Below are 23074 nucleotides of genomic sequence, written 5' to 3' on the forward strand. Positions count from 1 at the left end.
TTACCAGGCCTTCTCCAGGTTTAACATTGGGTAAATGAACTTCCTCCAGGCAAGCACACTGGCTCATAACTGGATCGGTAGTTGATCTGATGGTCTTATCACAAATGCTATTTAGGACCTTGGACTAAAATTACAGGTGAAAGAAGTAAGTCAAGAATGGCTAAATTAACAAATTAATTTCTGAAGCCTACTTACAAATAAACACATGACCTAATTATAATCTTCAGTTTTAGCTGACATTTATTTAGGCAAGTAATGCCTGGTAAGTGTCTTACTGTGCTTTACTCCTTAAAAAAGAAGTAGCTCCATATCTAGGTAATGGTACAATGTGCCTGGGGGAGGAGTTGGGGTGAGGAATGACTTATCTGCCAGTTTACAGATGAAGTCTCCTTATTAACTCATTTTGCTGCCATTAAAGGGCATGGATGTGTGTGAAGTCCCTTGTCTTCCACTGATGAGATGCTGAATAAATCATCAATAGAAATTCTTCTGGGTAGAAGCTTTCCATTCTCCAAGCACTAGCTTGGTAATGATCAAATACATAGCAAAGTTTTTGGGACTTTGTTGATGTCCCCCCTCCCCATCTCATCCTCACCAGATGTTTATAATTTCTACTTTGATAGTACACTTAACCCCTTAAAAGTTACCACACAAATGGGCTCCTCATAAAAGTCAGAGATTAAGGTTGTTGGGTTTTTTTTTAATTAGATAAGCTTCAGCTCTATTAATAGTATTTTTAGGTTTAGACCTGTTATTCATTCATGTGGAAAACTCCTAGTTTGAAAACTCTTTCCAATGATGCAGATTAACAACTATAATCTCCATAATTTGTCTGGGTGCACAGAGAGGGTTAAGTGACTTGCACATGGTCACACTGCCCATAATAATTAGAGGCAGCTTGGAACCCAAAGTTTTAAAAATACATGTTAAAAAAAATTGTTTTCACATGCAACTGGGAAATAAGAAATATAGGAAATGGGGTATAGAAATCTATCCTGCCCTACAGGAAAATAGAAGGGGAAGGGGATGAGAGAAGGGGTGGAGAGATAGAAGGGAGGGCAGATTAGGGGAAGGGGTATTCAGAAAGCATTGCCATCTTGGAGTGGGGGGAGGGGTGAGATGGGGAGAAAATTTGGAACTCAAAATCTTGTGGATGTGAATGTTGAATATTTATTTAAAATAAATAATTTTTAAAAAAGAAAGATTAAAATGACATCTGAATAAAAAATAATGATAGTTAGGGGCAGGTCTTAATTGCAGGTCCTCCTCCCTCCAAGGCCAACCCTCTAGCCAAAGCATCAGGCTGCCTCTCATCACATAGTTAATACAACACTCACATTACTAAACACACACTTTGCAGAATTTAAAAGACTGATGAGTGAAGGAATTCCAAAGATTAATTTTTTTTTAAGAAGGGGAAGAGGGAGAACTTTAAAAATTCTTCCTATTTGTTTAGCCTCCCTATTTATGGAAAATATATTTATAGCAACTGCCCTGCCAAATTCCTCATCAGCAGAAGGAAGGTCTTATCAAAGAGCCTAGCCTGGTCTATGTCAAAAGGAGGAAGTGATGATGAAGTTACTAAATGCTCAAAAAAAAAAAAAAAAGGTTTTATGGTACTTTCCCTTGGTCACAAGATTTCTGCCAACATATTTTCCGCAAAAACTTAAACTAAAAGAATACATTAGATCAAGTTCATTAAATCAATGTTTCATTATGATTAACAAGACAGTTACTTAGAATAACTACATCTGGGTGAGGCAGTCATAAAATAGTGAAAATGCTACATGTCACTGTTTAGAATTCTATTGGCTGTAGGTTTGGAGTTTTGTGGGTTGTTTTTTTTTTTTTTTTGTTCTGTTGTTTTTTTCTTTCTCTCTCTCTCTCTCTCTCTCTCTCTCTCTCTCTCTCTCTCTCTCCCCCCTCCCTCCCTCTCTCTCTCCCTCTCCCTCCAATCTGGGTTAAGTGACTTGCCCAGGGTCACATAGCTGCTATGTAAGGTTACATCTGAACTCCGGTTTTCCTGATTCCAGGCCCAGTACTCTATCTACTGCATCACCAGCTACCTTTGTTAGCCCCTCTGCTGAGGCAGCATTTGAGCTGTTGAGATATTTGTAAAGAGCTTAGTACAGTTCCTGGCACATAGCAGGCTCTTAATAAATGTTTACTCCTTTCCTCCATAATAATAAGGATGTATACTTACAACATTTACAACTTTATCCTCCATTTCAGCCACAGGACAGTCCTAAAGAAGAAGAGAAGAAGGTTTAAACTAGTTAAATCTAAGAAATAAAAACCTTTTTAAAAAAGTCAACGGTAAGCAAATTCTACCTTGAACTTTTACTTGATGGGAATTTTTTTCCTCCTCCTCCCAAACAAAAAAAAAGACATTTTAATTCACTCTAGTATTAAATACTACCAGGATCCCCCAACATGTTGCTTTTTTCATTTCTTTAATGAAATCATCAGGGAATTGGAGGAGGGTGGGATGGGGAAGGATGGTCTATAAATTCCCTGAGTAGGATAAAAGTCAAAGGGTCATAGAAAAAGCAACTGACTTGAAAATCTTAACAGAAGTAGCATCTTTCTTCCAATAGGTTCCAATCAGTTGATTTGGGACCCTACCAATGTGTCATATACCAGTGTTTTTACGAATAAGAATTGAGAATATATATTCATAAAACATATGCTATACACCCATTCTTTAGCACTCACATTCAGACAGACAAGAAGGATGACTGATTCTCATGAACCAAAGAAAATTAATCTTGAAGGGTTAAATCCATGACCCCAGGGCATTTAGTAGTAATGTAGTGGCCAGGGGATAGAAAAGGGGGTAAGGGCAGATGAGCTAGCAATGGAAATGAGAGAGGAGTAGGAATTGGATTACTGCAAGATTCCTGTTCGCCGTTCATTAGGAATCTACTAAATAAAGTCACCTTGATTCTCAAACGGATTAAAGTTAACTAATCACTTCTTCTATTCTCTGCACAGGCTTGAAGTATAGTGAGCCAGAGGCAAAGGACAATCTACATGGCAGCCAGTGGCCAAAAACTCACGGGCACCCCGAGTCTCTTTTGGCGGCAGCCAGGGTATTAACAAGGCCACCAGAAGTTTCTTGAGCTCTGTGTTTGCCTCTAAGAATATCTTCCAAGTAATGGGCGTTGGTAAACTAAATCATACCAGGTTATTTTAAGTAATGTCCAGATTAAATTAGATATTACAGTGCTTCATGGATGGAAAATGTTCCAACAAAACATTCATTAATACACTGCCAAAAAAAATTCCCTTAAGAGCATGTTACTGATGACAATAAATAAAGGAAGGACTGGAATGCAAAGCATTATTTACCCAGCTTAGGTACAGAAAACTTTGAACACTGAATGAACCCAGTTGTCAAATTACAGAAATCGCCATTGTTCTCTTTAAAAGCAGCCAGACTGAAAATGCTTAAATGCATGTTCTACATAAGCACAACTCTTAGCTGTCAGCCATCTCAACTCTGCATGCCACAGAGGATTTTAAGGTTTTTCACAGAAATGAAGCAAGTCTTACTTGGCTATCTAAAGTCAAACTTATTCAGCATAGAACTCAACAGGTATATTCTCCAATGCTGAATATTATTTCACAGTACATTAAAAAAAAAAAAACTAACAAACAGCTTTTGGATGGTCAGAGGATGGATTTCACTTAAGCCTAGAGAAAGACTTAGAGGAGACAGAACCAGAATGCCCTAGCAATGGGTGAAAAGAAGACAGGCAACGAATATGGGGATTGAGGAACTGTGATTTGTAGGAAGTCCTTCTTCCAAGAAACTCTAACTCTCTCCTACCAGATAACTGGAAAAGCCCAGGCAACTCTTATAAATGGAGCTCCTACAGTAGAAATTAAAAAACTCAGGTAGTTATATTATCTCTCAAAATAATTTTCTAACTCAAAAGTATTTTTCTAAGGTTTTCCTATCATTCTTCTTTTTTCTCAGTCCCCTGTAAAAGAAAATCACTCCATGCCAAGAGAAGGAAGAAGTAGAAGAATATATACAAGGACTACAATAAAGTAAATGAGAATAATAGTAGCTAGCATTTATTTATCACTTAAAGTAAGTTTACAAAGAAAGCACTTTACATGTTATTTGGTAACACAAAAAGGCAGCTGATCTCACTAAACACAATGACCAATTTTGCTCCCAAGGGGCAGACAAATGAACTACTTCTTTCCTCTCAGTAGGAAATCAAGGGACTATGGGGCAGAAGGTTGCAGGTAGTGTCAGATGCTATTTTTACTTTTGTTTTTATTTATTATAAAGGATGCTATTTTACTTAAGTTTTTATTTATTATAAAGGAGAAGCCTACTGGGAAGGGTGGTAAAAGAGTAGCAAGAAATTACAAAAAGCAGCAGCGGTTTGTTTTTCAAAACTCCCTATATTTACTGGAGGTCAGGGAGGGGGAAGATGTTTAAAAAAAAAGAAAAAGCAATAGATTTCTATTTTAAGTTCTCAAAACGTATGTTTATGAGAAAAAAATAGTTCTTGCTGGGAGAATATTACTAAATTCAATTAATTCAATTCAACAAATACTTACCAAACACAGAGTTTGAGCCTAAGGCATGGAGGATATTATATTATGGCATGTTAATAAGTATAATGGGAAGCAGAATGTGTTGATCACAAAGAAGAGATCCAGAAATCAATCCATTAATCAATCAACATTTATTAAGTGCCTACTATGTGCCAGGCACTGTGCTAAGCACTTGGGATATAACCAAAAAAAAAAAAAAAAAAAAAAAAAAAGACAGTCCCTGCCTTGAAAGAGCTCATCACTATTACAGGAAAAACTGAATTGCTTTATCATTAGGCAATGCATTTTACATGCGTGCAATTTGTTGTGCTACATGGTACACATTCAGAACTACAAATGTAATTTGTGAAAACAAAGTTCCAGGGCTACATGAGTAAACCTAATCTAGCTCAACTAAGCAATTATCACGTGCTAGGTACTAGGAATATAAAAACGAACATTTGCAGAGTACCTGATCTCAAGGAGCTTAGGATCTAAGGGGGATGGCGCACAAATAACTGGAATCGATTAGTGAGGAAGCTTCACATAATGGATGGAGAACTACCCTGAAGGCCAGGAACCTGAGGTTACATCCCACTTCTGACACACACTGGCTGTGTAACCCTGGGCAAATCACTTAACCTCTCAGGGTTCGAAGGCACCAGGAGCTTCAGAGACGGTGTTAATCTGTACTGGTAGAGGAACTTTCCTCACTCTGAAGTTCCCTATACCAATAAAATAACAGGTCCAGCATCCCAATAGCTTGGATAATGATTAAATACAAAGCAAGTAGGCCACAACAGGCCTGAGAAATTCCAGGAGGAAAGGACCAAGCTGGGAGAAGAGATGACAGGCAAATCTTGCACAATTTTAGGAGATAGCATCTGAAGACCTTGAAGAAGAAGAGAAATATCAAAAGGTGTATATATGAGATGGTATGAACAAAGGCACCTAGGCACAGGAAGGAGGGAAGAGATGAGGAAATAGATTATAGGTCCCATTTGGCTAGGGGCACAAAGAGGAATGCTTGAATAAATTTTTAAAAGGCTAGAAAGGTAGGTTTGAGCCAGATGAAGGGAGTTGAACATCAGGTTAAGTAGTTTATTTTTTACTCTGTAGGCAATGGGGAGGTACTGAAGGCTTTTAAGCAGGGGAGTAACACAATCAAGCTGGTGCATTAGAAAGATTACTTTGACAGCAGTATGATAGATGGATCGTGGAGGGGAAAGAATAGAGGGAGCAAATGCCAACTATAAATAGTCTAGACAAGAGGTGGGAAGGGTCTCAAAGGAGGTGTTGGCAGGGGAAGTAGCAAGGGAGAGGAGTGAATGAGGCAGAGACAGATTCAAGAGCTTGTCTAAGTAGAACCTACAGACCCTTTTGGAACTGGAATAATAAAGAGCTGGGGTGAACTCTAACGCCTTCCTCATCTGGTAAATGTGACCCAAAGAGCCAATCTGTCAAAATGGTTCAAAATGGCTCATCACTTAATGACATACTCTGACTGGCCTAGTAGGAATTATTAACAATCAGTTTTTTAAATCTGCATGCTTACAGGACCATACGCTATCATAAAAGTAATGGTTTGTATTTCTAGCCTTTCATTATGAATCTCCCTATACTTTACAAGCATTAATTTATAGACACATCATCCTTGTGAGCCAGATGATTCTCTGACATCCAGATTAATTCAGAAGGCTCATAATAAAAACTCAAGTCAATGACAGAACAGATATTTGACCTCACAGCTCGAAATTTCCAGTTTCATGGCAAACCCATAGACTGCTACCTACAAGGGTTTACTCATGTACAGACAAAACCAAGTGACTACAACAACCTTTCTGCCACCCAAAACTGCCCCAGCCAGCTTTAGCGAAAGGGATACTCCCCACCCTTATGCCACTAGTGAGCCTGGGTTCCCACGATCTGTTCTTGTGAGGACTAGAGGAAGTGGTTGCAGGTGTGGCTTCAGAGTTTCTGGCAGGAAACCAGAGGGATTGTCCTCCCTCCCTGTCCCCTCCCCCCCAAAAAAACCTGGGAAAAAGTCACTGTCACAATAAGGCAAATGTGAGGCTGACATTACAAGCAGGAAAAGTGCATGCTAAAATCTCATTGCATCATTTTAGTCTCCTAGGTTTGGCAGAGGAAGTTTAGCCCAACCTGCCAGGCTAAGCTGGGAAGGGAAGGTACAAGTTTGACATATCATCTCCCTTTCCCTATCCCCTCATCTTCCTTTAAGTGTCTCCCCAGCACCTCTCAACATAGGATCATAGCACTGAGACAGAGAAATACCTCAGAGGTCACCTAGTATAATCTGCCCATTTTACATCCAAATTTGGTGCTGCTACATTTTTATTCCCTCTCTCGTTTCCCTCTCTCCAGTTCTCTTGATTTTCTATTCCTTTCCTTTCTTAATTCTTTCCCAAAACTGATTCTATCAAAACTTTACTTCTCTTCTTCACTCTCCTACTGCCATTCCCCTTTGTACAATTCTGCATGCTGCTGAATGCTGTATAAAAAGACAGACCGTTACACATATCCCACACCATTCCATTTTGAACTTTTTTATTCAAATTTATGGAGTCATAGAACCTTGAATTTACCTACGGGATCATCTAGTCTTTACACTTAATCATCTAGACTTTACACTTAATATGGGAATCTAATCATTAAGGCACACCCTCCTCATGGAAAAAAAAAATGAGAAGTGAAACATATTTGCCTAATACTCAAACAATAAAATACAAACCATTCTTTTTAAGTAGAAGAAAAGAAAAACAGTGAAAAAGAAAAAGTGGTCAAGGAGAAAGAAATACTCCAAGGGTTTCTAAGTTCAGATAAGGAAGACTTACTCTGAAGGCTACTTAGGTAATTCACTACAATTCAATAAGAATTTTTAATATGCTGCAAAAAAAAAATGCATTTCTCTGGTATCATTCACGAATAGTGTAGTATTTGAATAGAGCCTTGATGAATGGATAGAATTTCAACACTTGGAGATCAGGGACGAAGAGCACTTCTAGGATAATGGGTAGTAAGCAGAGAACTAGGAAAACATGGGACGTATACAGGGAATAGAAAAGAGTGTGACTAAAACTGAAAAACTTAACTGGGGCCAAACTGGAGAAGGTCATGAATGCAGAGCTAAGGAGTTTGGAATTTATATTTGATAAGCTTTTAAGTAGAGAAGTATCTGGATAAGAACTATGCATTAGAAAGGTTAATGTGGCCATGGTAACAGGGATCCAAGGTAGAGAAATTCGAGACAGGGAAAACGTTTACAAGGTGAATGTATCAGGCCCGCAGGAAGAAGTCATGAATGACAGCAATGGTAGCAGGAACAGAAAGGACAGAATGGACGTGAAAGTTCAAAAGCAGAATCCATGGACATAGAGACCTTAAAGTGGTGATTATGAAGGAAAAGGAGGTAAATGAGATGATTAAAGTTTTGATCCTAGGTGACTGAACAGAAAGACGGTGCCATTAGCAGAAATGTTAAAATCAGAGTAGGTTTGAGGGAGAGGATAACTTTGATTTTGGACCAGTTGAGCTTGAGACCCCAATAGGGATTTCTAAATGGCAATGGAAATACAAGCACTTGGAAATACAGACCTAGAACATCAGGAAGAAGCCAGAACTAATATATTTTTGTTGAATTTGAGATAAATATTTAAAAGCTATGTAGACAAAAGTGATAGTTGAAGTTATGTCGCCAAAGAGGAGATAGAAGAGAGAGGAAAAGGTCAAAGACAGAGCCTTGGAAGACACCTACTTTAAGGGATGTGATAAGACAAAAGGAGCCTCTAGAGAAGAAAAGAGCTTTCAGAGGAAACCTACTATCAATACTGCATTATATGGATGGAGTTTTGTTTTGGTTTTTTTTTTGGAAGCAATCAGGGTTAAGTTAACTTGCTCAAGGTCACAAAGCTAGTAAGTGTTTCAGGCTATATTTGAACTCCAGGTACTCTATTAACTATGCCACCCATCAGCCCCTATGGATGGAATTCTCGCTACCCAGTGTAAAATGCCTAGCCATCTTTCAACCTCTTATGACAGGTCGAAATCCTGACAGAAAAATTTCATTTTCTTGTCTGACTCAAAACATATGAATTTTTTTTTAAGTTACCAGATAATGAATCCCATTACACCAGCAAGAAAGAAGTATCTTTTTTTCATGCAAGTCTTTCCATGTTTTTCTAAGATCACTGAGCTCATCAATTCTTATAGCACAGTAGTATTCCATCACAATCATATACCACAACTTGTTCAGCCATTGGAGGGCAAGGGGGAGAAGAAAAATAAAAAGAAATTCACACAATAACTTTATTATATATTTTAAAAGAATAGCAAGTTGTACAACATAGATTTGCAGTTTCTTTTGTTATTATTCCATGCAATCATCTTTTTTTTATTATACTGTGTTATGGAAATACTTGTTTTATTCCATAAATTTAAAATAAAATATTATTTTTTAAAAAAGGAGTATCTTTACTACAGGCTTTGGAAGCACAAAGAATCCTCAGGTTCATGGTTGTCACCTAGGGATAAAAGAGCCTGAGCCATGACAACATCATCAGTTCACCTAAATACAGTCTACGTGGGCAAGAAACATCCTACCTGCCTTGAAGTAGACATCTGGCCAAGTATAATACTCAATTGAATTCCTTTTAAATATAACAGTATAATTACTGCCATTACTTACATTTCAAACCATACTAAATACACATAGAGCTACCACACCAAAAAAGCCATACTAATAAGGCCAATCCTGAAAAAAAATCCTCCACAACAAAAACAGGTTTATCCTATGAGTTGACCGGCTCATTCTATTTAGAGTATTAATTACTGAAGTGAGGCAGCTTGGGACAATGGATAGGGAGGTGGTCCTGAGGCAGGAAACCTAGGTTCCAGTCTTGCCTCTAACACATAGCAGACTAGTTACTTAACCTCACTTTGCTTCCAGTCAATCCTCTAAGACCATGATTTGCAAAGAAAATGCCCATCTGCATTGGTAGAGGGAGCACCTCACCAAGGATTCCCTATACACATGAAATCAGAGAGGTGGTTTTAAAAAAGATCCTTTAACTATACTCGAGTTAATTTTTAAACAGAGTGCTTTATAAATCAACTGTGACGAGAAGCAGCAGCTGCAGCAAAATGGGGTTATGGAAAGGGGAAAACCAAGTTATGTTATTGTTGGGTGGGGGTAGGAGTGGAGGAAGGAAGCTGGAGAGAGGACACCAGGGCCTTCTGGCTGTATTTTTAATACACAGCATCAGGCACCCTTTATCAAAAGCCAATCTGAGGAAATTTGGAGTAGGGACGCAGATACTTTAGAGGTCCTTTGTGCACCTTTCCAAAAACACACTCTCAAAAGCAGTCTCCAAAGTACATAAGCATTAAGTAAACTGCGACATGGTTGGCGGTTTAATGTCACAAGAACCAAGACTGGCACATTCAAAACTCAACTTTTTAGGGTCTAGAAAAAAAAAACCAATGAAATCAACAATCATTCAGGATCATACCTACTTGGGCCCCACAGTGGTACGGTCAACAGAGGGTACAGTTATATTCCATATTCTTTTCCAGTTTGGTCATAGAACCTATTGCCAAATTCTGTTTTGCAAATGGACATGGAATAATTGTAACATGGACAGAATTATAGAATACTAGGACTGACTGACAGATCCCTAAAAGAGCATTAAAGTTCTGGCTCTGGTACTTAATACCTGGCATGATCTTGTGCCCGTCTCTTCACCTTAGGCCTCCTTTCATTTTTTTTCTGTTTGGTTCTTTTAAAGATTGGGTCTTCCCAAGGCTGAAGTGCAAGGACTACTCCCAGGCCCATTCCCACTACTGACTGGCACCATTTTCAACCAGGGTCAATTCACTCCTCCTTAGTCAACCTGGTTCCATTTCCTACCCCACTGGCTCCCAAGGGGTTTGACATACTGATGCCCAACTGGGCAAGACCTTAAGAAATCTGCCACCTCAGCCTCCCCAGTAGTTGGAATTAGCTCTTATCAGGCTACTTCCCTACTCAAAAACCATGTTTGGTGGCCTCAGTTTCCCTATCTGTAAAATAAGGAGTACATGGCCTCCAAGGTCCTTTCCAGTTCTAAATACAGACACTATCATATACACCTTGTATATGATCCTATTACCGAGTACAACCCCCTTATTTAACATATGAGGAAATTGAGGCCCAAAGAGCCTAAAGATATCTAGTCAGAGTTATCAAAGGGATGAATTTTACTATTTTTTATAGCCTTTCTGAAGTCCAGGGCCTTTGAACAGAAGAAAACTTTAAGAACTAGACAGGACCTAAAGGAGCAAAATCAGGAAATGCCACATCAAAGTGAGCAAAAAGAGTTATCAAATTGAACTTATCCTATTTCTACAGAAAAATGTTAAATTTTCTGTCTTGAGTGGAAGCTATTCTATCATATTTTTCAAGAAATGAAGGAAGGAAGGAAGGAAGGAAAGAAGGAAACTATTTGATTAGGAGGGTGTTGATTTTTTTTTTACATTTTAGTTGTGCATCTCAAGTCATGTGAAGGATGTTTCTCTCCTGTTTAAAAAATAAAAGGAAACATTTGTATGATAAGAGGAGGAGGATGAGAGAAAAGGAAAGCAAAAGGAGAAAGAATGTCAAAGGAAAGAATTAACTGACCTTCTGAACTGAAGTGGTCAGATCCAAGCAGAGCTGAATAATTTTATTCTTTGTCACTGAGAAGTCAGTGATCCCTGTAAATGGAGTCCTAGAAAAAGAAAAAGAAAAAAAAATCTTTCCTTCAGACAAGAAATGCACTAGGCTCCCAATCTTGTCGGCTGACAGGCACGACACACAGTTATGAGTGCACAGGTTATATAGTTACATACATTTGTTATATTTAACTCTTTCCTATCATGTAACACAGTAAAACTTCACCCTAACTAGCACTAGCATAGGAGGTAATACACTGCTGAATAAAAAGAGAGCAAAAATGGACCAGAGTTAGCATACTACTGAAAGTCAACAGCTCTCATGCCAACCAAATTTTCAACACAATCTTTAAAATAATTTCAGTCTTGAAAAAGAGTTGAGATGTATCTCTTCCTGCCAAGATACTTTTAAAAGCTTCCCAAGGGGACTCTGAAGTCTATCACTGACCCATAACTCCCTGAGGAGTGTCCATGTGAGAAGAAATCATTCATGCTCCTGTAACAAAAGGAAGTCAACTAGGCATCCCATATCCTGACCTGACAGGAAAAGAAAAGGGAGATTAGTAAAGTTACCTATCCAGCCAAGCTAGCAAAGCTTTAGCAGCACCAATGAGCTCCACCACTGAGGTCAGGAATTCATTAGGAGGTTTACGGGAGGAATTGCCATCATAAGATGCACTTTTCCGCCGGCTACTGATATAATTCTGTAAGTTATTGGAAGAGGCCCGTAGTTTCAGAACCAAATTCTTCATATTATCCGTTTCAAGGCCATAGTTCTGCAGAAAACAAAACAAAACCAAAACAAAAGCAAATTAAATTCTATATTACCAGTCTCTATCAACAGCACTCCAAAAGGCCAATGACAATTTTAGAAAGTCATCAAATGCTTGCCAACCCTGAATGATTGATCCCCAAAGAGATCGCTGAGTAGCTAGGTGGTACAGTGAATAGAGTGTTGGGTCTGGAATCAAGAAGACTCATCTTCATGAGTTCAAATATGGCCTCAGATACTCTGTGACCTTGAGCAAGTCACTTAACCCTGTGTGTCTCAGTTTCCTTATCTGTAAAACAAGCTAGAGAAGAAAATGGCAAACCACTCCAATATCTTTGCCAAGAAAACCCCAAATGGAGTCACAAAGAGTGGGACACAACTAAAAGAGAATGAGCTATAACAAGAAAGGGATCATACCTGGCAGTAGAGGAGGAAAATGACTAGCTGTAAGGGAGGATGAATCAAGAATGCAGACAGTGATATTTAAGCAGCATCTTGAAGGAAGAGAAGCATTCTCTGAGGCAGAGATGAGAAAGGAATACATTCCAGGAATGGGGGACCACCAGTGCAAGCAACAGGATGGAGATGGGGGATGCAGTGAAACATGTGAAAAACTGAAAGTCAGTTGGGTGGATTATAGCGTGTAAGATGAAAAGTAACATACACTGAGGTTGGATAGATGGGTTGAGGCCAGACTGTAATGGGTTTTAGAAGCTAAAGAAAGGAGTTCAAATTTTATCCTAGAGTCAATAAGGAGTGACATGTCCACATGTGCACTTATAGAAAGTCACTTGGACGTATGTACAGAAGATGGACTGGGGGGGGGGGGGGTGATGTCAAGGAGTTTTGAAATGAAGAGAGAGCTCATGGCAAATGGCCTCAATATTCTCAATAAAATCAGAGAGAAGATCCTCAGGTGACAATAGGGGTGGAGGAAGAGGAAATATGGAAGACCTGAGAGGAAAAGATTTGGAATCGATTCTGCAGGGGGCCTCAACTGAAGCCCAATGATAGGAATTTAGAGTATTCCTAGTCATCATGGTTTGTTTTTTTTTTTTTACTTCCTCTAGTTCCATTCAGCAACTAAAAAGGAGTGAAAATTACCCAGATCTAGGGGCAAAGGATTCAAAAATTATTAAAAAAAAAAATACAGAACTGAATTAACTATAAGGTTGAGATTAGGAAGAGAGGGAAGTGAAATTCAGAGCAAAGATCATGTCCGGAAGAAGTTCCGAGGGATTTAGGTATTAAAAGTTTTAGTAAAGGTGAAGTATAGCTTTAAGAGAGGTGAGGCATATACAGAGAGATGGAATGATAGGAGGCTATAGTCTGACAGAGCAATGTAAAAGTTCCTGACTAAGGAACTGGAATATCTGTGGGTAAAACTGAGATCCAGAATTCCTGTGTTGGCTGAGGTAGAATGAAAGAGGAGGAAATGAGGTTTAAGGGAATTGAGTGAGGAAGCATCAATATGAATGATGAAGTCCCCTGGTACAAAAGCATAAATTGAGAAATGAGAAAAGAAAGTAAGTAAGCTAGCTGCTGAACTCCATGAAAATGAAGGAAGAGGGTTACCTGGCTGCAGTACTCAAAAGCCACCTTGATTTGACTTGAAAAAGTATAAAAGAGAAAAGACACAGAGGCGGAGCCAAGATGGCAGAGGGAAAGCAGTGACTTGCTTGAGCTCTCCCTCAAACCCATCCAAATACCTATAAAAATGGCCCTAAACAAATTCTAAAGCAGCAGAACCCACCAAAAAAAGAGATGAAAACAAATTTCCAGTCCAAGACAGCCTGGATGTTTTATCAGAAAGGTATATCGCACAGGGCTGGGAGAGGAGCACACTTCAGCATGGGCAAACAAGCCGCAGCGACCCTGGAACAGGCCTCAGAGGACTGAATCGCAGGCAGCTGTGGTGGTTTCCAGACCTCTCAACCCATGAACACCAAAGACAACTTAGAAGGTCAGTGGGAAAAGTCTGTGACTGCCGTGAGAAAACCTAGGTCTCAGCTGCCCCGGCTGCCTCCTGAGCTTCTGGCCCACAGACTGAGGGGGAATCCAGTGGCTGATCAGAAGGGGATTGCAAGGATCTCTTTGCCAGGGCTGAGGCAGGAATCTCTTTCTTTACCAGTGCTTGGATCTGGGTCACAGTTCTGAGGGGCGGTCCTGGGGTGAGGAGGAATGCTGGTGCGGTGGAGCCTGTTGTGGCAGTGGAGAGGAAACACCTCGTCCCTTATCATATCACCTTTGAAGAACTGAAAATTTTCAGGTCCCTAGAAGTATCTCTGAAAACAGCTGTACAAACCCCCAAAGCTTGGGACAGTACATTCTCCACATTGGAAGCAGATTCTTACCTTAACAAAGAGTTCAAAACTCAAGTAATTGGTTAGGATCATGAGCAAGCAGCGCAAAAAAGAGTCAGACTATATTATCTTACTTTGGTGACAAAGAAGATCAAAACATACAACCAGAAGAAGACAACAAAGCCAAAGCTCCTACATCCAAAACTTCCAAGAAAAATATGAATCAGTCCCAGGCCTTGGAAGAGCTCAAAAGGGATTTTGAGAAGCAATTAAGAGAAGTAGAGGAAAAACTGAGTGATGCAAGAAAATCATGAAAAACAAGTCAACAGCTTGCTAAAGGAGACCCCAAAAAATACTGAAGAAAATAACACCTTAAAAATTAGCCTAACCCAAATGGCAAAAGAGGTCTAAAAAGCCAATGAGGAGAAGAATGCCCTAAAAAGCAAAATTGGCCAAATGGAAAAGGAAGTCCAAAAGATTACTGAAGAAAATGCTTCCTTAAAAATTGGAATAGAGCAATTGGAACCTAGTGTCTTTATGAGAAATCAAGACACTGTAAAACAAATCCAAAAGAATGAAAAATTAGAAAACAATGTGAAATATCTCACTGGAAAAACAACTGACCTGGAAAATAGATCCAGGAGAGAGAATTTAAAAATTATTGGACTATCTGAAAGCCAGGATCAAAAAAAGAGCCTAGACATCATCTTTCAGGAAATGATCAAGGAAAACTGCCCTGATATTTTAGAACCAGAGGGCAAAATAGAAATTGAAAGAATCCATCAATCTCCTCCTGAAAGAGATCCCCAAAGGAAAACTCCTAGGAATATTGTAGCCAAATGCCAGAGTTCCCAGGTCAAGGAGAAAATATTACAAGCAGACAGAAAGAAACAATTCAAGTACTGTGGAAACACAATCAGGATAACACAAGATTTAGCAGCTTCTACATTAAGGGACCACAGGGCATGGAATATAATATTCCAGAGGGCAAAGGAGATAGGATTACAACCAAGAATCACCCACCCAGCAAAACTGAGTATAATTCTTCAGGGGAAAAAATGGTCATTCAGTGAAATAGAGGACTTTGAAGCATTCTTGATGAAAAGACCAGAGCTGAATAGAAAATCTGACTTTCCAATACAAGACTCAAGTGGAACATGAAGAGGTAAACAGGAAAGAGAAATCATAAGAGACTTATTAAGGTTGAACTGTTTACATTCCTGCATGGAAAGATTATATTTGTAACTCATGAGACCTTTGTCAGTATTAGGGTAGTTGGAGGGAAAAAATTATATGTATGTATAGATATATATATAGATAGATAGATGGATAGATAGAGGGCACAGGGTGAGTTGAAGATGAAGGGGTCATATCTGGAGAATAATATTAAGGAGTGAGAGAGGATTATACTAGGAGAAGGAGAAAGGGAAAGGTAGAAAGGGGTAAATTATCTCACAAAAAAAACCAGAAAAGAAAAAGCTCTTACAGCAGAGGGGAAAGGGGGGAAGGTGAGAGGGAATGAGTGAAATCTTATTCTCATAGTATTTGACTTAAGGAGGGAATAACATACACACTCAATTGGGTATGGAAATCTGTCTTACCCTACAGGAAAATAGGAGGGGAAGGGGACAAGAAAGTAGGGGGATGATAGAGAGGAGGGCAGACTGGGAAAGGGGGTAATCAGAACCAAATACTTCTAAGGAGGGACAGGATCAAAAGAAAGAATAGAATAAATGGGTGGGCGGGATAGGATTAAGGGAAATAGAGTTAGTTTTTCACAGCATGTCTACTATGGAAGTGTTTTGCATAACTGCACATATATAACCTATATTTAGTTGCTTGCCTTATCAATGAGGGTTGGTGGGGAGGGAGGAAGGGAGAAAATTTGGAACCCAAAGTTTTAAAAACACATGTTTTAAAAAAAACCGTTTTTCAACTGGGAAATAAGAAATACAGGAAATGGGGTACAGAAATCTATCCTGCCCTACAAGAAAATAGAAGAGGAAGGGAGGGGAGAGATAGTAGGGAAAGCAGACTAGGGGAAGGGATATTCAGAATGCATGCCATCTTGGGATGTGGGGAGGGGTGAGATGGGGTGAAAATTTGGAACTCAAAATCTTGTGGAAGTAAATGTTAAAAACTAAAAATAAACAAATTTATTAATTCAAAAAAGAAAAAAATAAAAAGTATAAAAGCATTTGCTGCAAAGAACAAATGGCTAATGAGTGATTGTGGCAAAGGAAGAGTCTAGAAGCAGCAATAAAGAGAAAAGAATATTCCAAAATCCTCCTCCAGAACATGGGGGGGGGGGGGGTGAATGGGGGGGAGTCTGGGTCAAAGTACAGCCAACACTGGTAAGGATGGCCAGCCCTCAATGCATGCAATTAGTGGAAAGGAGATTTAGAGGAAGAGGTCCAGAATGAAGGCAAGTGCATTCACTACAAGAACAGGAACTCCAGAGGGCAGGACGGATGGAGTGGGAAGGATTGGAGTGAGACATGGGTGAAGTAGGGTAGAGGAAGCTGGGAGTGAGAGATCAAGAAGTAGGAGTTGAGTATTGCTTGCTGCCCATTCCAACCTGAGTAAAGGTTATAGAGATCTGGATTTAAATTGAGGCAAACTCACTTTCTAGTTGGTTTTACTAACTCCCTGTGTGATTCTGGGCCTATTTTCTCATCTCTAAAATGAAGAAGTTGTAATAGAGCCCTTAAGTTCTATGGTGTTTTACTGGCCTGGCCCATTCCCTCCTGAACAAAATCTAAATTCTTTCCAGCTGTTTCTCTTCAGCCTTGACCTTTCTCACCTGACTGATACCATGGTCTGACTTCCTATAATACTGTTCTCCAAAAAAGTCCTGATTATAAGCACATCTAATCTAACCCATCCAATAACAAATGTTCCTTTCCTTCTGAGAGCATTTAACTCATGCCTGGATAGTTTTACGAAATATCCTATAAGTTTCCCCTACCACAAATCACAGAAAGTGAAAAGTTTAATTTTTTTTTAACTACTCCTACTAGCCAATCAATATTAAGCCTTCCTAATTCTCCCTCTGATTTCACTGCCACATATTTTGGAGCTAAGTTTTAAATTTAGGTGACTTTCCATAGCTATAAAATAAATAATTACTACTTTGTGGAGGAGGGGGTTGTTTTTTCTTAAACTACTCAGATACAGATGGTCATAGATGGTTTTATCCAGTTACATACAATTAAAACTAAGCTTTTTGCTGGATTTAAACAAAATACTGCAAATGTTATAACAAAATAAGAATGTTCTATGTCAATAATGCCTGAATGTGCATTTGTCCTTTACCAGTTACTTCCCAGACATCAGGAAATGACATCGATGACAAGGTTCTTTCCTAGATAATGACAATAACAAAGCTGGATGTTCGTCAGAGAGTTTTTTTAAGCTGACTGATGATATAACACCAAATGTATTTTAAAAAACCACCCTATACACAGTCTGACATAAAAAGATCTGTGATTACACCTGGGCCTCTATTCCCTTTTGGTGGAAAACTATTTGCCCTTTCAAATCACTGTAAGTGCTTTGAGCTGCAGGAATACAAAGGAACTTCCTTTCCCATGTAGCCAGATCACAGCAGCACCAGGATAAGTTACTTGCTTCTCTTTATCCCTGTCTACTCGCTACATTCCCACCAAGAGAATTCTCCTTAAAGGCAGAGAGACAATTTCATCCTTATCTTTGTATCACTAGAGTAGCCCAGTACCTGGCACACAGTAAGTGTTCAATAAATGCTTGGTGAGTGATTTAAAAAAAAAAATTCTTAGAAAAGTTTTAGTTAATCTTATCTTTCAAATACCTTTTTATTTGAATAAACTTTTTTTTTGTTTCAGTAAACTCCAGTGGCTCCCTCTTACCTCCAGGATCAAATAAGGAAATCTTCTGTTTGGTCTTTAAGGCCCTTCATAAGCTGGCCCCCTCCTACTTTTCTAATCTTTTTGAACACTTTACTCCCCCCCTGCTCTGTGATCCCCATCATGCTGTGTTCCTTGCTGCTACTCATACATTTGCACATTTTCACTGGCCTGGAACGCTCTCCCTCCTCATCTTTGTGCCTCTTGACCTCCTTGGCTTCTTTCAGGTGCCAGCTGCTTCAGGAAGCCTTTCCTAGTCCTCCTTCAATCTCACTAAAATTATCTCCAATTCATCCCAAATATAAACTGTTTGTACATAGCAGTTGCCTCTCCCATTGGAACGTGAGTTCCTTAAGAACAGGGACTATTTTTTGCCTTTCTTTGTATCTCTACTGCTCTCCACCTTGTCTGGCACAGAGTAGGCAATTAATTAATGTTGGCTGACTTGACTTTTGGGGAGAGGGCAGTGAAAATGCAAAGAAGGGATCAAAAAACTTTCAACACCTGGATAAAACAATACATAAGCTCCCTGCTGAGTGTTCTCTTGTTTTCCTTCTCTCATGTTTTCCTGATTCACATTTATTCTCAACCATTATATTAGTGCCAGGTATGGCCCTGAAAGAATGGGGGAGGGGGAAGAAAAGGGGAGAAGAGGCTTTAAATTACACATACAGAGGCTCCTTTGCCCCACCCTCCACACCCTACCTCACCCCCCACCACCACCATAACATAGAGATAATAACAAATGGATTATACTGGCTTGGTAAGTACCACCTACTGTACAAATATAATCAGGAAAGGATTATTGATTTAAGAGCCTGCTGCAAAGAAACACAGAAAAAGAACAGGTTCTCAAATTGGATTTGTCTGTTTAAACAGTAAATGGGGAAGGGGGGAGGAGAAAGCCTTCAACATGACATTTGTACTTTATTACTGCAAAAACTAAGCTGGAAATCATTGCAGCTTCAAATGACTTAACTTCAAAAAAGCAAAAAGACCACAGGGTTCAGGAAGCAGAGGACCCAGGGATGAGTCCCACTTCTCATACTTAAAAGCTATATAATCTTGTCACTTAACTATTCAAGGACCTCAGTTTTTTCATCTGTAAAATGAGGAAGCCTTAGCCCTGCTGGGGTCACATTCTACTATAAATACTATGGCTACATTAGAATAATGTCACTATGATACCACAGCCCCTCCTACCATATATAAAAGATCCATTTATCAAGGAGTTAACTAGCACTCATTAAGCACCTGCTAGGTGCCAGGCACTGAGGATAGAAAGGCAAAACATGGACCTTGTTCCCAAAAAGTCAACCGTCTAAGAGGGAAAGACAATATGCAAACAACTATATAAGAACAGGCTATATTCAGGGTAACCTAGGAGATACTCTCAGAGGGAAGGGTTAGGTACTAGGGTGAAGGAGTACTAGGGAAGGTTTCTTGGAGAAAATGGGACTTCAGCTGAAACCTGAAGATATTGAGGAAGTCAGGAGGCAGAGATGAGGAGGTAGAACATTCCAGGGATAAGGAATGGCCAGTGAAAAATCCTATTATATGCAGAGAATTGAGCTTAACTTACATTTAGTTCCTGCCTTCAAGTTTGCAATCTAGAGACGGAATGTGATTCCTCATATAGGTATAATAAAATGCAAAGCTAGGAACATGTTTTAAAGAGGCAGATTTAGGCTTGGTAAGAACGGATTGACTTGAGAGATAATGGGTTTCCCCTCAAAGGTCTTCAAGCCAAAGCCAGACGATGGAAAATAATGGGAGTGGTGATCACACTGGCAGAAATAGTCAGAGTAGGTACTAGAAGATCACATTTTGGGGGCAAAGATAGTTTGGGCTCTGGCATCTTTGTCATTTGGTTTTGAACATGTTGAGTTCGTGGAACATAGATCTGAAGCTCTGGAAAGAGTCTGGTCAGAGCTCGAGGTACAAATTTGGGAGCATTGTATAGGGTTAGTTAAAGCAATAGGAGTGACAGGTTAGGGATGCAGAGATTGAAGAGAAAAGCCAACCAAGGTGTGGTTAGAGAAACATAAGGAAAAAGAGAAAAAACAGGGAAACCAACTGGAGAGACAGTATGCGGAAAGGGAGAATATGAAGATTTGACTTTAAGAAGGGCCTTGGTAACCTTGAGAAACACAATGAAGTGAATCTTCCACAGGGCTTCTTAAACTGTGGGTCTTGAAACCCATACGGGGTCTTGAAAAATTTGGCAACAATAAAAGATTTCTGAACACAAAACCAAACAGGTAATGCATCCAAGGTGTTTCTGGCAGAGTTTCCCCATGTTACATCGTGCAACTTTGCTGCAGCCATGGTTCTGAACATACAGTGTTAAGCACTTTGCTCTCACACCATGCAACTCCAAGAAACGCTGCCAAAACACGAAAAGGGGTTGCAAGTGGAAAAAGTTTAAGAAGCCCTGGTGGGACTTTAAAAGATTATGCTCTAAACACTTTTAGAATTCTAAAATGAGATGAAAATGACCTTAAAGATCTTTTATTCTCCCCATTCCCATTTTACTAATAAAGTAATTGAGTCCTTTAATGTAACTTACCCAAGGTCACCCAACTAGTAGTGGCTGAGAGAGATCTAGACACCAAGTCTGTCTCCTAAAATCTGGTAACTACTACACTATCTTGTAAATTTTGGCTTAAAAGGGCTAAGCAGATTGACTCTATTCCCTCCCATACTTCCATTCTCTGCCCCCCCCCCATTTTCACTAAATACTTGCTACTGATCTAAACTAAAGGAACAGGAAACCCCCAGAAACAGACATCATTAAGTTTCACTGACTTGGAATGTTAGTGATGGAGTTCTATATCTTTCCCACAAAATACATGATAAGTTTATGACATTCAAATCACAATCCAACAAAATGCAAGTTGTTAGCAAAGATTCTCAGTGTCTAGAATATGAGGGAGGAAAGTAATGAAACTGAACGAACAAAGATATTCAATAAAGCTAGAGTGACTAGTCAATTACTTTAGCAAGTCAATGAAAGAGCATTAAGACAGGGCCAAGGACTGGTCAGTTTCAAGAAGAATTATGAAATCATATAAAGTCTTCCATGATTGTTACCACAAACCATCCTGCATCTTAAATTTGTACTTAATAATAAATTATCATTATCTCAAACATCTCTATATTCCTGAAAATAAACAGGTCTTTTTCAGAATTTTTTCCACGAGGGAATAAATTAGCATCTCTGACTTTTCCATCACTTCTGATAGTCAGTACCTCATTTTGGACATCCCACAGGTTATCTATGGGGAGAAGGGAGGAAGGTGTCCAGTTCTGTGATTTTATCAATGTAGGAAACTTCATTTGAAGAAACCACCTCAGATGAGCAACCTTTTTGCAATTAAGTCTTATGGCATTCCACATTGCCTCTTCTGTCGTACCAATCTCATGAACTATTTGTGAATGTTATATCCCCAACTATGGAGAGGAAGCACAGTATAGTGAATAGAGGACTAGCCTTGGAGTCAGGAAGACTTGGGTCCAAATCCTGCCTCAAACATTTACTAGCTTCATGACCCTGGGCAAGTAATTTCTTTCTGAGCTTCAGTTTCCTCAATTTGTAAAAGTGAGGGAGTTGGACTTTATGACCTCTAAGGTTTCACCAGCTTTAAATCTATGATCCTATGATCTTTTACATTCTATGAGGGTAAGGACCTGTTCCATCTAAGCACAGTTCTCTAAATATAGCAATTGTCTGAGAAACAGGTAGGGGCTCAAAGGATAAGAGTGTTGGGTTTGGAGTCAGGAAGACCCGAGTTCAAATCCAGACTTAGACACCAACTCTGTAACCCTTAACCTCTCTCTGCCTCAGTTTCATCAACTGTAAAATGGGGATAATGATAGTGCTTACCTCTCAGGATTGTTGTGAGGATCAAATGAGATATTTGTAAAGCACTTGGCATCATGCCTTGAAACATGAGAAGTACTTAACAAATCCTTGTTCTATTCCCTAAAGGAAAGGGCAGAATCTTTTTCTTCAGTGAGTGATTGACTCCTTGTTTTTTCTTTTCTATAAAGAATAAATGAACCTCAAACTACATGTGAACTATGGATCAGAATAAGGTGTAACATGACCTCAAAGTAAAAAATACAAAAGCCTGGAATCACATGTTGTACTTGAGTGAAAGAAAATCTAGTAGATGAGAAAAAGCATTAATTTTGAATTCAGAGGACTTAGATTTATTTTGTTTTGTTTTTTAAGCAATTGGGGTTAAGTGACTTGCCCAGGGTCACACAGCTAGTAAGTGTCAAGTGTTTGGTCTGAGGCCAGATTTGAACTCAGGTACTCCTGACTTCAGGGCCAGTGCTCTATCCACTGCACCACCTCCCTGCCCCTGAGGACCTAGATTTAAATCCTACTTTCTTGGACCGTGGTCTCCATATCTATAACACAAAGGGGTTGGACTAGATGGATCTTTAAGTCCTTTCCAGCTTGAAATCCATGATCCTATGGGGCCAATAAGGCCCTTATTTAAATGGGATCAAGAAATCTTGAAAGGAAGGCTAATGATTTGTCTCTTTAGGCAAATTAAAAAAAAAATTTAAATCACCCCATTGGGAGAACACTATAATCTTTATCCCCAATTTTATCATGCCTTAATTGAATTCTACTATAAAGGTAATGTAGAGAAGCATGAAAATTAGAGGGATGGAAACACGCTCAGGTTAAAGGTGCCTTACTTTTTAAAAACTTGCATTTCTACAGTTTTTCACTTTTTGAAGCAAGTTTACATTATCTTCTCTTATTCTAATATCATTCAGCTTGAAAGTTAATCCTTTAAGACAAAAGACACCTTTCCTTTGTAAGTAAAAAGCAA

At 39.1% G+C, this 23074-nt stretch overlaps 1 protein-coding gene across 2 annotated transcripts in view; it reads right to left on the minus strand.

Moving 5' to 3' along the window:
• Positions 1–23074, minus strand: part of LOC114031543 (connector enhancer of kinase suppressor of ras 3) — a 113445-nt gene that overhangs the window by 23350 nt on the left and 67021 nt on the right. For both annotated transcript variants that reach the window (XM_027846684.1, XM_027846682.1), the window contains 4 exons: positions 11836–12038; positions 11231–11318; positions 2204–2245; positions 5–124 (listed from right to left, as the gene is read on the minus strand). In XM_027846684.1, coding sequence (XP_027702485.1) covers positions 5–124; positions 2204–2245; positions 11231–11318; positions 11836–12038 — 453 coding nt within the window. The remainder of the gene's footprint in view (positions 1–4; positions 125–2203; positions 2246–11230; positions 11319–11835; positions 12039–23074) is intronic.

The sequence above is a fragment of the Vombatus ursinus genome, unplaced genomic scaffold (assembly GCF_900497805.2).
Source record: "Vombatus ursinus unplaced genomic scaffold, bare-nosed wombat genome assembly UNPS02015175.1, whole genome shotgun sequence".
Taxonomy (NCBI): domain Eukaryota; kingdom Metazoa; phylum Chordata; class Mammalia; order Diprotodontia; family Vombatidae; genus Vombatus; species Vombatus ursinus.